Genomic DNA, 15967 nt, shown 5'->3' with positions numbered 1-15967 from the left:
TGAGCCATCAGTTCAGATGATGTACGAACACTTCACTGTATATGTGAAGTTCCTGTTTGCCTCTTTTGTGTAACTTCACACTTAATTACACTCAACCTCCTTACTATTTTGTTGTCTATTCAACCGTTGGGAGGGATCATTTTGGAGCTCTTTACAGTCTGCTTTTCACCCTCCTAAATAATTTGGTATGATCTGCAAACTTGTCCACCTGGCTACTCACCCTTAATCCTAAATCATGTACGAACAAGTTGTAAAGCAATAGACCCAATGCAGATCCTTGGGTCAAACCACTTCTCACTTCCATCCAATGCGAGAACTGTCCATTCACTCCCAGACTTTGCTTCTTGTTGTTTAAACAGTTACCAGTCCATAAGAGGAACCTTCCCCTTGTCCCACGACTACTCAGTTTATCCAGGAACCTCAAGGGAAAGCCTTTGTCAACAACTTTTTGAAAGTCCAAGTAAATAATGCCTATAGGATCACCCATATCCACATGCTTGTTAACACTCTCAAGAGTTCCAAAAGGTTAGCGAGATAGGACTTCACTTAAAAGAAACCATGACGATCCTTCCCCATCAAATCTTGTTGTACTATGTGCTTAATAACTTTATCTTTAATAATACTTTCCAGCAATTTACCTGGAACAGATATTAAGCTAACTGCCCTGTAATTACCAGAATCCCTTCTTTAAAATCAACATCATGTTGACTCCTTTCTAACCTCTGGCATGGAAGGTATAAGTTGCGTATTTTTATTAGAAGATTAGCAACTTCACACATGATTTCTTCAAAAACTCTTAGATGGAGGCTATCTGGACCTGGTGACTTTTTAATTTGTCAGTAAGCCATTTCTTTTCACTTCCACTAGACTCAGGCTTTTGGATACCTTTTCTGGAAAAATGCTTAAACTTCTTAGAGAGATATGTCCCTTTATCCTTTTCAGCTTCCTTTCAAACAATCCTGTACTTTTTTATATATCTTCCCTTTTGAAATCAAATATAACCACGATGGACTTTCATGACAACTGTCAACTGACATTTATGCTGAATTTGACAGCACTGCAGTTACTGTTACCAAGTGGTTTGGCAACACTTACATCTCACACCAGATCCAGGGTACCACTCAAGTCTGACCAGAATCATATCCCCATTAGTCAATTCCATTATCAATTGTTCCATAGATAGTTCAATAATCTCTTTACTGTAATCTAAACATACTTTTATCCCTCAACCAATGAGACGTACTTAAAATCACTCATAACAATTTTTCCTTGGCTGCCTTCCAGATTTCTTTCTCCAACTTGACATCATTTCAAGCATCTTTGTCAAGGGTGTATGCATGGCAGTTTGTCTCAAAATACTTTTCAGACCTTGTATTACCAGGCACAGCAATTCTGTGGAGAATTATTTTCCACTTAAGTTTTCTCGTTTGTTGGATTCCATGCCCTTTCTGACATACAGAGCAACACCTTTGTATTCAGGAATAGCCACCTGTCACTGATACCTCCACCGGGTTTCTGATATGCCCACCATATGATCTTGTTGAACGTCAAGCACTCACTTTCCCATCTTGACTCTGCGGCTTCAAGCATTAGCACATGAACCCTTACACACTGCACCTACCTACCTACTGTATCCCTCTCCAAATGTTTTTGCCTACAGCTCAAGCACTCATTTAACGAGCTCCTGTGTGCTCGTTGCCAAGGACTACCCTATCCCTGTTTGGATGAACAGTAACACTTTTATCCTCATCACTTAGGGATGAGTTGTCCTAAAGTGGATGCTCCCCAGTTCCCATCAGCTTTTCCCCAAAGCGTCATTTTTAAAGCTGCTCTGCAACCTTTGCGCCATCTGCTTCCATTTGAGTTCAAAGCAAGACAGGTTCAGCTTGTCCTAAAATGTTCCCAGTACCTAATAAATATAAACACTTCCTCCCAACACTTCCTCATCTCATCCACACATTGCCTGTTGACCTGACTCTGTACATGGAACAGGTAGCATTTGTCACAATCTGATCTTGCAAGTCTTGCCTTTCAGCATACTATCTAGAAACCCAGTTTTTTCTTCTAAGACCACATCTACATTTCCCCAATGTCAATGGGGCTGATGTGCACTGCAAGTCCCACGTTATCAACCAGATGGGTGATCTGCAACCTTCACACTTGGCAGGCACGTCTGCTCAACATGCCCATTACAAACCCACCTCTCCATTACGGGGTCAAGGTTGTGGTCCTATGTTAAGGATGAGTTGGATGAATTGCATCCACCATTATATCATGACCAAATCATCCACTGCTAAGACAGTCTTCAGTATTTATTTCATTATTTATTTATTTCATTAACTTATAGACCGCCCCATAGCCGAAGCTCTCTGGGCGGTTCACAAGAACAAGAAAACATCAAAAAATACAATCAACATGTAACAATATAAAACACATTAAAAATTTAAAATGTATTCGGTCTCTGGATTCATCTTTAGCCCCAACTTGCAACATTGTTGATTTTTAAGTATGCATCCATATTGCCCCCCCCCCCATTCTTAGTGTATTCTTAGGTGGTGGTTTTTAACCTATATGAATTTTACATTGTTTTCATTTGGAATTAAAGCCAAGTGAAAAGGCAGGGCATCCATACTTCAATCAATCAATCAATCAATCAATCAATCATATGCTAGTAAAACTTGGCAGGGGGTGGGAACCTGCTGGCCTTACCCCTTCAAGCTGAAGCTTATAATAAACAGACTCACCATAAATTGAGCAACTGCCTTAATGAAAAAAACTCGGTCTTGCTCCGTCCCAACATCTGAAGGAATATCAGTCTGAGGTTCATATCTGCAAGAGGAAACATCTGTAAAAGTTAAAAAGGTATGCTGCTGGAACATTGTTTTAGTAAAATGCTCAGAACCTGCTGCTTGTACTGAACCACTTGAAAAAAAGAAACAGGCACATGATAAAAACATACAAATCAACACAGTCAACAAAAGACAACAGTAAGAGCCCCAATACGCTGAGCAGCAAGAAACAGTCCCCAGTCCAGTGCAACCATTCAAAGGGCAGAACAAATGCCCCCCCTCTCAGAAACAAAGCAGTCCTAGCTTGACACCAGAGTGCCATCAGCAAAGGGGCAAAATGCTTGTTTTCTAGGAGAGATTTTCAGAGCTCCACAGTATCACCAGAGAAAAGGCTTTTTCCCTGCAGTTCCCTGCCAAACTTCAAGAAGTGTTCTGTGTTTCATATGCAGGTGTGAAACCTAAGGGTTGATCTTGAATTATATTATATTATATTTATTTTATCATGAATTATATTTTATTTTTTAAAGCAGCTGTGCTTAATATCTATGGGAACAGGGTGGAAAGATACTAAAGGCTTTTAGAAGGCGGGGGGGAAGGCAGTATTGTGCTGTATGCCTATCAGAGGATCTCACTTCTGCTGTCTTACACATAGTGGGCGAGTTATATTTTGGCACTGCAAGATCAGATCCTGTGTTTTTTATTTGTATAACTGGCAATCCTCTTTTTAAATGTATGTTTGTTCTTGAAGATACTGGCTGCAATTTAGCATATTTATACATTTTTATCTCCGAGGATCCTTTTTTGTCCAGCTGTCTTCGCACAGCTAAGATGTCAAACTAAGGCTATGCTGCCCACCAGTACTTAGAAGGAACATTTTTACTAGCCAATTCAGTCAACAATAATAAAAAATACAAAGAGATTTAGTAGCTCATGTTACCCAGATTGCACCAAAGGCATTTGAATTGCGAAAACCTAACACAGCTGTTTCAGCTCTAGAAAGTAATCGCTAAGCTCCCGGATGCACATAGAACAAATGCTTTGGATATACATGCTTTGCAGTTCTTGCTGGTACAGATCCAAACTTAATCCTGACCACCTACTTATTGACTAGCCTGCAATGACATGTCTTGCTTACACAGTGCAACTGCTCCAACCACCCTGCAATAGTCTTGATTAAAGAGTTTAAATTCATTTATCTTTATTGGCAGAGTCTTTTATCTTGGTTTTTGGAAACAGAGCCTTTTAACCTTCTGACAAGAGATTCCTCTGCAGTTTAATTGCAAATGTAAGAAAACAGTGGAAGGCAATTTTAATCCCAAGAACACGCATGAATTAGAACGGAGAAAGAGCCATGGGTTTAGCTGATAATCAAATATTATTAAATTAATTAAATTAATATCCCGCCCTTCCCCCCAGTAGGAGCCCAGGGTGACAAACAAAAACACTAAAAACACTCTAAATCATCATGAAAACAGGCTTTAAAATATATGAATATTAATATGAATATTAAAAAGAGGCTTTACAAGGATGTTTTAGAAATCAGAGCCTACGTTATTTTTATTTTATTTTATTTTTGTTACTGGAGATCTTCCAGAATAGTTCAGCATCTAAAGTTCATCTTTAGGCCAGTTCTTTTGCAAAGCTCCAAGCATTTCTCCAGTGATTATCACATGTGCTCTGATATTTGCTTTCAAATGAAGATTAAGTACCAACCTTTTCACCAGCCAAAGGAGTATCTCTGAAACCAGCATGAAGTTTGGAGTGCGAAAATTCTCCACCGAGATGAGCCGGGGATAGCCCAGAGCCCTCATCATCTCTGTAAAATCTTTAGAAACAAACAGGCATTTTAAAAATGTATGCAGGTTCATCATGACCTCCTGTCCTTACCTCTACTAGCTCAACTGGTCAAAGTGGTTTTTAATAAAGTGCTGTTCCTAACAAGGGTATTTCCCAGTTATACATGAAAAGGATATATTGTTGATAGAACATACATACGTATATTCTCCAACTCGCTGGTCATCAACTGGTGGATTGTGACCCAATACTAGGGCTATGGTGGGTCTCAGCAACAACACAATTTTTTTCTGAAAAGTTTTAAGAAGAGAAAGCAAGAAAGGCAACAAATCTGGGAAATAAAATGGATTCCATGCTGCAGGACCCTGTGAAGTCTGCTCTGACTCTCTCACAGTACAATCCTAACCATGACTACTCAGAAGTGAGTCCTACAGAATTCAATGAGGGCTTGCTCCCAGGTGAGGTTTGGACTGCAGCCAAACCTCACTTCAAATAGAACTATCACTAGAAACTAAAATGATGAAACTGAGGTTATCATACTTTGGACACATCATGAGAAGACATGATTCACTAGAAAAGACAATAATGCTGGGGAAAATAGAAGGGAGTAGAAAAAGAGGAAGGCCAAACAAGAGATGGATTGATTCCATAAAGGAAGCCACAGACCTGAACTTACAAGATCTGAACAGGGTGGTTCATGACAGAGGCTATTGGAGGTTGCCGATTCATAGGGTCACCATAAGTCATAATTGACCTGAAGGCACATAACAACAACAACAAGTCCCACTGAGTTCCATAGAATTAACTCCCAAGGAAATGTGCATAGGAGTGCAGCCCAAGGCTCTCAACAGGGACTGGTGTCTCAGGATTCGATCAGCTGTGCCTGCCTTTGCACAAATCCAATGCAATCTTTGACAAAAGATACATCTGAAATTGTCACAGAAGCAACATCAATATGAAGTTATCTCACCTTGCAAGGCACTAAAAAAAGGTCTCAAACCACTGGTCTCTCAGTGGACAGGCTCCTTGCCTCCAGCAGCCTGTTGCCAGAGTAAGGCTCGCAGAATAAGCTTTGTGCTGCAAAGCTACAATCTAGGTTGCTGGACAAGCCTGCCCTGAACATTCAGCCAGCTGACCTCAAGGGCCAAGTCTACTGGGCCCTATAAAGCTTTTGCTACATTATTTGTTCCCCACTCCAAGCAGTTTGTTACTTCTAAGGTGGCATTGCCTGCCTAAGCACCCATTCAGTATTCTCAATTTCTGCTGCAGAGCTCAAGACCTGCTTGGCTTTGACTACACTCCTACGATCCTTCCTGACTGCTTGGGAACTTGACTCCTATCTCTTTTGGGCCACTCGAACTAATAGCAAGCTTTCCTCAGAATCTGATCCTAGCCAAGACCTGATACTCCTCTTTAAATAGTTGTGTTCTGTCTGCGGCTAACCTATGACAACGGCCAATGAGGGCAAAGCCCCAGGCAGCAATCCCACAAACAGGATCAATTCCACTTGAGTATATATGGACACTGCATGTGTACAATGGCAGAGGACTGGAGTTCTCAAAGGTCCTGCTGAGTGCGCGTACCACACTCCAGAGCGGTAAACGCCAGCAAATGAAAATGACCAGCCATCATCCCCTTGCTTTCTGTGGTTCGTTAATTAGAAGGATGGTGTTTATAGTTTGCCAACTGGGAAAATTTGATGGGGAATTAGTCACTAACTCGGATGCTCACAGTTATGAGTCAGAGAAGAATAAACTGAATTGGGTTGTGCAGAGGTCAATTTAAAACAAACAAAGAGAATTACACACCACAATATTAAGAGATGGGTCATAAATTGTTACAGATACCTGTTATGATTCCTAGAACTACCTCTCTGCAAAACTCAAACTACAACAGGACCAGCCCTTGTATTTTTTATGTTCGCTCTTTCAGATACTACAGCCAATGTGGTGCTCTTCAGAAGTTGCTGGACCCCAACTTCCACCATCCCTGATCATTGACCATGCTGGCTGGGGCCGATGGGAGTTGTAGTCCAAAATGTCTGGAAGTCACCATACTGGCTACCCCTGAGCTACTGTTTTTAGAAGGCTGCAAGGAGCCCATGAAGTTGGAGAACTTCCCAGGTTGAGGTTTGTGGATTACACAAGGGCCCCCAATCTTTCCCCGTATAATCCAAGCACTACCTATCCACCTGCCATCTTCAACATATCACCTCTTCCTTAAAGTCTCTCCTCAAACCCCACTTTGACATCTTTCCTTACAGCCTCAATTCAGAGGTGGGGTCTCGTGACCCTCCAGATGTTGATGAACTACAACCTCCCATCACCCCTGACCATCAGCCATGGCTGGGGCTGATGCAAGTTGGAGTCCAACAACATCTGGATGGACACAGGTTCTTAATCTCTGCTTTAGACCTCTAAGACTAAAAGTACATAAAGACATTTTTATTTGGCTGGGCCTTTGGAAGGGGAACGGAACATTCAGGCACTCTAGATTTTAAAACTATCATTTTAACTACCGGTTTTGGATACGGTTTTATAGGATTTTATGCTGATAGCCAGGGAAGAAATGTGTTGGGATTACTTTTTAAGATGTTTTTAAAGCTTTTTTTAAAAAAAGATGTTTTCAAAGATGTTTTGTTTAATATGTTTTAAAGTCTTTTGTTTTTAAGATATTTTAGAGTGTTTTTAGTGTTTTTGTTTGCCGCCCTGGGATTCTTCTAGGAGCAAGGGTGGGATATAAATTTAATAAATAAATTAACAGAAATATATCCAGTCGATCACTGCAGTCTACAGGTGAGGGCCTCCTGCAGATATCGTCTTATCAGAAGGTCCGTTCCGCTCAATATAGGAAGCAGACTTTAGTGTAGTGGCACCTACCATTTGGAATTTCCTCCCTTTAAATATTAGACAGGCGCCATCTCTGTTATCTTTTCGGTGCCTACAGAAAACCTTCCTCTTTCAACAAGTCTTTTAAGTAGAGACCTTATCCCAGTCTTTGTCTGTGTTGGAGTTGCTTTTTAAGACGTTTTTAAAGCTTTTTTTTAAAAAAAGATGTTTTTAAAAAATGCTTTGTTTTAATATATTTCAAAGTCTGTTTTTAAGATGTTTTAGAGTGTTTTTAGTGTTTTGTTTGCTGCCCTGGGCACCTTCTGATGGAAATGGCAGGATATAAATTTAACAAACAACAAACAATATCCTCTCAAACCACTATGTAATTGTGTTTTGCTGGCACACCATTATGAAGATCCACAAGGAGCCATGTCTCAGATCCGTGTTTGTTGGGGAGCTGCAATTTTTAATGTGCAGTCTACAGATATACCAATGTGAGCTTTTAATCTGACGGTAGCGTTTAGTGGGTGGCCCACGCGTGAAAGTCATACTAATTCAAGGGAGTCCATCATGCAAATTCAAGAGGATTACAGTCAACCACGCTCCTCTAGGATGCACACCTTAACGTGGTGAGGGGGTTTGAGAGTGTTTAAAAAGCTGAGAGCAATGTCGTTCAGTCCAGACCAAGAGGCTAGACTCCTAGCAGGGGTACGCAAGGCTGAATGGTCAAAGCTGAGACACCAGACTAAGATGCATCCAAATTCGGAGGAAGGCAATGGTAAACCACCTCTGAATACCTCAGAGGTTTATAACAGATGCATAATTGGAGGTCGCTGATTCATAGGGTCGCCATAAGCCAAAAGAGATTTGAAGGCACATAACAAGAAACAATCAACTACAGGTTCCGGGGCTAAGGCCCGCTCCAGTTTGGGGGCCAACATGATGGATGTAACACCGACCAGGAGACCCCAGGTTCAAATACTCATTTAGGCTGCCATCCAATACACACTCACCTGGGAGTAAGTCCCACTGAACCCAATGGACCTTACTTCTCAGTAGGCACATCCTGGATTGAGGCCTTAGGTAGGAAGCTCACCGGGCTAGTCACAGTCTCTCAGCCTAACCGACCTCGCAAATTAACTAGTCACAGCCTTCCTCACAGGGTTGTTGTGAAGATAAAGTGTGGGAGGGGGAACGTACGGTACCCTCAGCTCTTTAGGAAAGGCGGAATACTAACAATCACTAATAACTACACCTCGCGTCTGTGGTACTAATAGCGACGTCTGCGAAGAGCTCGGATATTGGGCATCCGCATTTCTGCCCGGGAGCTATAGCGTTGACAGTCGTCCCTTCAGGCACATCGGGAGGAGGAAGGGCGCGGTTGGGGGGAAAATAAAGACTCTCACAACGAAACAAAGGCACACTTGACTCACTCCGGAGGTCGCGGAAGGACATTGCGGCTCCAGGAACGTCTGTGAAATATTTGCTGTTGTTTTAACTCTCGGATAAGTTGCCAAGGCTTCTCCGTGCAGCTTTTCCGGACCAGGCCGTGCCACTAGCGTCGCTACGGCAACACAGCTACGGCGAGCCGCAAGGATCAAGCCGCGCTTAGAAGGCGAAGAAGCGTCGTTGAAAGAAGTGGGAGAGAAATCGAATGAAAGGCTTACATGGGGGAGTGGGCGGGGCTAGCCCGAAATCTCTTTCTCTCTCTCTCTCTCTCTCTCTCTGTGGCAAGCAAGGGGGCGTGGCTCTGCGTTGGGTTCTGCAAGGGGTTATTTATTTTTTAAATAATAAAATTATTTTATTATTTATTTTTTTAAAAAAGGGTTTAAAAACATTAAAAAGCAATTCCAACACAGATGCAGATTTACATGCAATGCTTTTATTTGCATTAACTTATAGACCAGTATTTCATTTATGTGCGGTACTCAGGCTTGGTGATAGAAATGTTTTCAGGCTGCTGGACGCCGCTATGATGTTTTGTGAGAGGGCACTGTATAAATACCTCTAAAAAAATAATAAATATAATGGAAACCATAGGAAAGCAACGTTTTTGAAAAATCTGCAGTCACTTCCAACATGCCTGATGGAACAGTGCAAAGTATTTCACACAATCCACCATCATAATCTATTATTATTATTATTATTATTATTTAAAACCATCTGTCTTCAATGAGTGTAGGCTTAGTCTAAGCCCCAGCTCCTGACACATGCATGATTATTATTAGTATTGACAACAACAGCAATTTTCCAGTATGGGATACTTTCTCCCCCCCATCCCACCCACCCCCACATCTCAATAATCTGTTGGGGGATGATGGGTTTCTCCCAATGCTGCACAATTGCTCACTCCCTCACCAGGGGCTCCCCTCCTGCCAAGACTGCTTTTTGGTCTATCGGTGCTCATTTCCTAGAAAAAAATGCACTGCTTCGACATGCTGGCCCCAGTGAGGTACCCTTCCTGTTTAGACTGCTATAGCTGGTGTGGAGATAGCTAGATGACTCTGAGATTCACACCACTTTTTTGTGCTAGGAACAACCAGGAATCTGTGTTTCTGTACAGTCTGAGCATCAGATGCATTTATGTAGGTATGCACAGGAAATTATGTCCCTAGCCTACCCCTGTTCCTCCCCAAGCCATCCCTTCCTCCTGGTCTCCAAGCATCTGATGAAAGTGAGGGCTCAAATCAACAGTTTCATAACAGGTGGCTTTGACTGACGTCTTCTGAGATTTTTTTGCTGCTAATTTGAAAGATGACACAATACTTCCCCAATATTATTTCTTCAGGGATCTGTACCGTCTTTCTTTAGACTTTGCCTATGGAATCTACTTGTGGCCCTCAAAGGGGTCTGTGGAAAGATAAGAACATAAGAACATAAGAAGAGCCTGCTGGATCAGGCCAGTGGCCCATCTAGTCCAGCATCCTGTTCTCACACTGGCCAACCAGGTGCCTGGGGGAAGCCCGCAAGCAGGACCCGAGTGCAAGAACACTCTCCCCTCCTGAGGCTTCCAGCAACTGGTTTTCAGAAGCATGCTGCCTCTGACTAGGGTGGCAGAGCACAGCCATCACAGCTAGTAGCCATTGATAGCCCTGTCCTCCATCAATTTGTCTAATCTTCTTTTAAAGCCACCCAAGCTGGTGGCCATTACTGCATCTTGTGGGAGCAAATTCCATAGTTTAACTATGCGCTGATTAAAGAAGTACTTCCTTTTGTCTGTCCTGAATCTTCCAACATTCAGCTTCTTTGAATGTCCACGAGTTCTAGTATTATGAGAAAGGGAGAAGAACTTTTCTCTATCCACTTTCTCAATGCCATGCATAATTTTATACACTTCTATCATGTCTCCTCTGACCCGCCTTTTCTCTAAACTAAAAAGCCCCAAATGCTGCAACCTTTCCTCGTAAGGGAGTCGCTCCATCCCCTTGATCATTCTGGTTGCCCTCTTCTGAACCTTTTCCAACTCTAGAATATCCTTTTTGAGATGAGGCGACCAGAACTGTACACAGTATTCCAAATGCGGCCGCACCATAGATTTATACAACGGCATGATGATATCGGCTGTTTTATTTTCAATACCTTTCCTAACTATCGCTAGCATGGAATTTGCCTTTTTCACAGCTGCCGCACACTGGGTCGACATTTTCATCGTGCTGTCCACTACAACCCCGAGGTCTCTTTCCTGGTCGGTCACCGCCAGTTCAGACCCCATGAGCGTATATGTGAAATTAAGATTTTTTCCTCCAATATGCATAATTTTACACTTGTTTATATTGAATTGCATTTGCCATTTTTCTGCCCATTCACTCAGTTTGGAGAGGTCTTTTTGGAGCTCTTCGCAATCCCTTTTTGTTTTAACAACCCTGAACAATTTAGTGTCATCAGCAAACTTGGCCACTTCACTGCTCACTCCTAATTCTAGGTCATTAATGAACAAGTTGAAAAGTACAGGTCCCAATACCGATCCTTGAGGGACTCCACTTTCTACAGCCCTCCATTGGGAGAACTGTCCGTTTATTCCTACTCTCTGCTTTCTGCTTCTTAACCAATTCCTTATCCACAAGAGGACCTCTCCTCTTATTCCATGACTGCTAAGCTTCCTCAGAAGCCTTTGGTGAGGTACCTTGTCAAACGCTTTTTGAAAGTCTAAGTACACTATGTCCACTGGATCACCTCTATCTATATGCTTGTTGACACTCTCAAAGAATTCTAATAGGTTACTGAGACAGGACTTTCCCTTGCAGAAGCCATGCTGGCTCTGCTTCAGCAAGGCTTGTTCTTCTATGTGCTTAGTTAATCTAGCTTTAATAATTCTACCAGTTTTCCAGGGACAGAAGTTAAGCTAACTGGCCTGTAATTTCCGGGATCCCCTCTGGATCCCTTTTTGAAGATTGGCGTTACATTTGCCACTTTCCAGTCCTCAGGCACGGAGGAGGACCCAAGGGACAAGTTACATATTTTAGTTAGCAGATCAGCAATTTCACATTTGAGTTCTTTGAGAACTCTTGGGTGGATGCCATCCAGGCCCGGTGATTTGTCAGTTTTTATATTGTCCATTAAGCTTAGAACTTCCTCTCTCGTTACCACTATTTGTCTCAGTTCCTCAGAATCCCTTCCTGCAAATGTTAGTTCAGGTTCAGGGATCTGCCCTATATCTTCCACTGTGAAGACAGATGCAAAGAATTCATTTACCTTCTCTGCAATCTCCTGATCGTTCTTTAGTACACCTTTGACTCCCTTATCATCCAAGGGTCCAATCGCCTCCCTAGATGGTCTCCTGCTTTGAATGTATTTATAGAATTTTTTGTTGTTGGTTTTTATGTTCTTAGCAATGTGCTCCTCAAATTCTTTTTTAGCATCCCTTATTGTCTTCTTGCATTTCTTTTGCCAGAGTTTGTGTTCTTTTTTATTTTCTTCATTCGGACAAGACTTCCATTTTCTGAAGGAAGACTTTTTGCCTCTAAGAGCTTCCTTGACTTTGCTCGTTAACCATGCTGGCATCTTCTTGGCCCTGGCGGTACCTTTTCTGATCTGTGGTATGCACTCCTGTTGAGCTTCTAATATAGTGTTTTTAAACAACTTCCAAGCATTTTCGAGTGATGTGACCCTCTGGACTTTGTTTTTCAGCTTTCTTTTTACCAATCCCCTCATTTTTGTGAAGTTTCCTCTTTTGAAGTCAAATGTGACCGTGTTGGATTTTCTTGGCAATTGGCCAGTTACATGTATGTTTAATTTAATAGCACTGTGGTCACTGCTCCCAATCGGTTCAACAACACTTACATCTCGCACCAGGTCCCGGTCCCCACTGAGGATTAAGTCCAGGGTTGCCGTCCCTCTGGTCGGTTCCATGACCAACTGGTCTAGGGAATAGTCATTTAGAATATCTAGAAACTTTGCTTCTTTGTCATGACTGGAACACATATGCAGCCAGTCTATGTCCGGGTAGTTGAAGTCACCCATTACTACCACATTTCCTAGTTTGGATGCTTCCTCAATTTCATATCTCATCTCCAGGTCTCCCTGAGCATTTTGATCAGGGGGACGATAGATCGTTCCCAGTATTAAGTCCCTCCTGGGGCATGGTATCACCACCCACAACGATTCTGTGGAGGAGTCTGCCTCTTTTGGGGTTTCGAGCTTGCTGGATTCAATGCCTTCTTTCACGTATAGAGCGACTCCGCCACCAATACGTCCTTCCCTGTCCTTCCGATATAGTTTATATCCAGGGATAACCGTATCCCACTGGTTTTCTCCATTCCACCAGGTCTCCGTTATGCTCACTATATCAATGCTCTCCTCTAAGACCAAGCACTCCAGTTCTCCCATCTTGGTTCGCAGGCTCCTAGCATTAGCGTACAGGCATTTGTAAGCAGTGTCTCTCTTCAAGTGTCTTTGGCACTTGTGGTTAGGCCTGTGGTAATTTTGCTCTTCTGAATTTATATCCTGTGCCCCTGCTCTCACAATGCCTACTTCTAGACCTACCCCTTTTAAAATTTCATCATTTCTTTGGTTTTTATCCCAGGGGGGAGGTTTATTCCGAACCGGACCTTTCTCAGCTCCTGTCGGGTTTCCCCCCTCAGTCAGTTTAAAAGCTGCTCTGCCACCTTTTTAATTTTAAGTGCCAGCAGTCTGGTTCCATTCTGGTTCAAGTGGAGCCCGTCCCTTTTGTACAGGCCCGGCTTGTCCCAAAATGTTCCCCAGTGCCTAACAAATCCAAACCCTTCCACCCGACACCATCGTCTCATCCAAGCATTGAGACTGCGAAGCTGGGCCTGTCTGGCTGGTCATGCGCGTGGAACCGGTAGCATTTCAGAGAAAGCCACCTTGGAGGTCCTGGCTTTCAGTATCCTACCTAGCAACCTAAATTTTGCTTCCAGGACCTCACGGCTGCATTTCCCCATGTCGTTGGTGCCAACGTGCACCACGACCACTGACTCCTTCCCAGCACTGTCTACCAAACTATCTAAACGACGGGCGATATCCGCAACCTTCGCACCAGGCAGGCAAAACACCTTGCGGTCTACACGCCCATCACACACCCCACTGTCTATGTTCCTAATGATCAAATCACCCACTACAAGGATCCCTCCATCCCCTGGAGATATATCCTCGGCACGAGAGGATAGCTGCTCATCCCCCAAGGAATGGGTCCCTTCTAAGGGATCGTTTCCCTCTTCCTCAGCTGGATGCTCTCCTTCCCCGAGACCATCGTTGTCCATGATAGCAGGAGAACTATCATCGTTGGAGTGGGACACAGCTATAATGTCCCTGAAGGCCTCCTCCACACACCTCTCTGCCTCTCTCAGCTTTTCCAGGTCCGCCACCTTGGCCTCAAGGAAGTGAAGTCGTTCCCGGAGAGCCAGGAGCTCATTGCACCGAGAGCACACCCATGACTTCTGTCCAACAGGCAGATAGTCGTACATGCTGCAGGCGGTGCAAAACACTGGAAAGCCCCCACACCCCTGCTGGCTTCTTACCTGCATAGTTTTGTTTAAGGTTTATTACGTCAATGGGTTGGAGACTGCGGTATAGTTGAGGTCAGGGAACAGACGGGCAGAGTAGGGGGCCCTGGCCTCCTCGCCCTGCTGCTGAACTCGCCTTGACGCTTTGTCAGCTGGGGCCTTGACGCTTCATCAGCTGGGGCTCCCTCTAGCTCGTGGAGCAGGCTCCCTAGCTAGGGTGCTCTGACTTTATATGTGTGGCTGGTTCCTCCCAGCTACTGCTGCCAGCCAATGATGTGTTACTTGAGGCTGATGGCTATCAGCTGGGGCTTAACTCTTTAGTATTATTCTCTCAGGCTTCCTTCCTGAGCGAGGGGCGGGGGTGTTTAAGCTTTTGGCTGCTTTTAATCTCAGCAAGGGGCTGCGCCTTCCAGGCAAGTCTTTTGTGTTTGTTGTTTTCCCACCTAGAACAGCCTGACCTTTCTTTAACCTAGGGAAACAGAGCTTGTGGTTGTGTTTCAGGAAGGCTGAAGCTGCCCTTTTTAGCAAGGACTCAGCTGACTCTCTCCCTGTATGTATCGGTGGAGTTTCCTTTTCCCCCTTCTCTCTGACTGGAATTTAGCCTTGTTTACAGTGTCCCCTGAAGCTTTCCTGCTAGGGTGGTGTTGAAAACTAGCTTTCTATACGCTTCCTTCTCCTAGGATCTGTCTCCTAAGATATAGGTTCTTTCAGGATTTGGCTCCTAGCTCAGGGTGACCTTGGGCTGCCCTTATTAGTTATTGCTCTGAGCTGTTTTACTTCAATTAAATAATGGAATAAATGGGAGCTACTTACCCTCTTTTCGCTCTGCTGCTTAACTCGCCTTGACGCTTCGTCAGCTGGGGCTCCCTCTAGCTCGTGGAGCAGGCTCCCTTGCTAGGGTGCTCTGACTTTATACGTGTGGCTGGTTCCTCCCAGCTACTGCTGCCAGCCAATGATGTGTTACTTGAGGCTGATGGCTATCAGCTGGGGCTGAGAAAGGTCCGGTTCGGAATAAGATGTGCTGCTGCTTCTTGCTGCGTAAACAGGCAGGACATATATATAAGAGCAATGTGTTATTCTTCATCTTCATCATCATTAATAGTCTACTGGCTACAGTACCATCATGAACTATGCCAGGGGTGGGGAACCTTTGGCCCTGAAGATGTTGCTGAACTACAACTCCCATAAGCCTCAACCAGCAATGCCAATTATCAGGAATTATGTGAACTGTAGTCCAGAAACATCTGGGGACCCAGAGGCTGGGAAAGGCTGATTTAGAGAGCCAATGGTACCCAATATCTGATCTATACCCTAGTTAACAATAACAATAAATTATAAAGCACTTTCATTGCCAACATCACACAAGTACCCTGTAATGCCTATCCTGTCGTCTGATTTTTCATATCCAAAGCACCGCATGGTAGTCACCCTAAAACCGAATGGGATGACTATTATTGTTATGGGTTTTCTATCTGATTTATTTGAGATGGGCCAGCAGCGATCAATGTGTCTTGAGACAATACCTGGACTTGAGAAGAAAGGGGGATGAATAGCCGGACAATGTGTTTCCATGGGAACTCATTCTTAGATT

At 43.6% G+C, this 15967-nt stretch overlaps 1 protein-coding gene across 2 annotated transcripts in view; it reads right to left on the bottom strand.

Annotated features, from left to right (window-relative positions):
- Positions 1 to 15230, bottom strand: part of CLUAP1 (clusterin associated protein 1) — an 81138-nt gene extending 65908 nt beyond the window's left edge. The window contains exons 1-3 of one of the 2 annotated variants that reach the window (XM_061599522.1): positions 15190 to 15230; positions 4503 to 4614; positions 2745 to 2829 (exon numbers count right to left, since the gene is read on the bottom strand). In XM_061599522.1, coding sequence (XP_061455506.1) covers positions 2745 to 2829; positions 4503 to 4603 — 186 coding nt within the window. In that variant the 5' untranslated portion in view covers positions 4604 to 4614; positions 15190 to 15230. Of the gene's footprint in view, positions 1 to 2744; positions 2830 to 4502; positions 4615 to 8847; positions 9085 to 15189 lie in introns of those variants that run through there. The other variant, XM_061599520.1, reaches the window with a different exon arrangement.
- Positions 15231 to 15967: the final 737 nt, after the last annotated feature.

The sequence above is a fragment of the Rhineura floridana genome, chromosome 17 (assembly GCF_030035675.1).
Source record: "Rhineura floridana isolate rRhiFlo1 chromosome 17, rRhiFlo1.hap2, whole genome shotgun sequence".
Taxonomy (NCBI): domain Eukaryota; kingdom Metazoa; phylum Chordata; class Lepidosauria; order Squamata; family Rhineuridae; genus Rhineura; species Rhineura floridana.
Note: the sequence above shows the minus strand (reverse complement) of the source record. Positions and strands in the feature narration are given on the sequence as shown.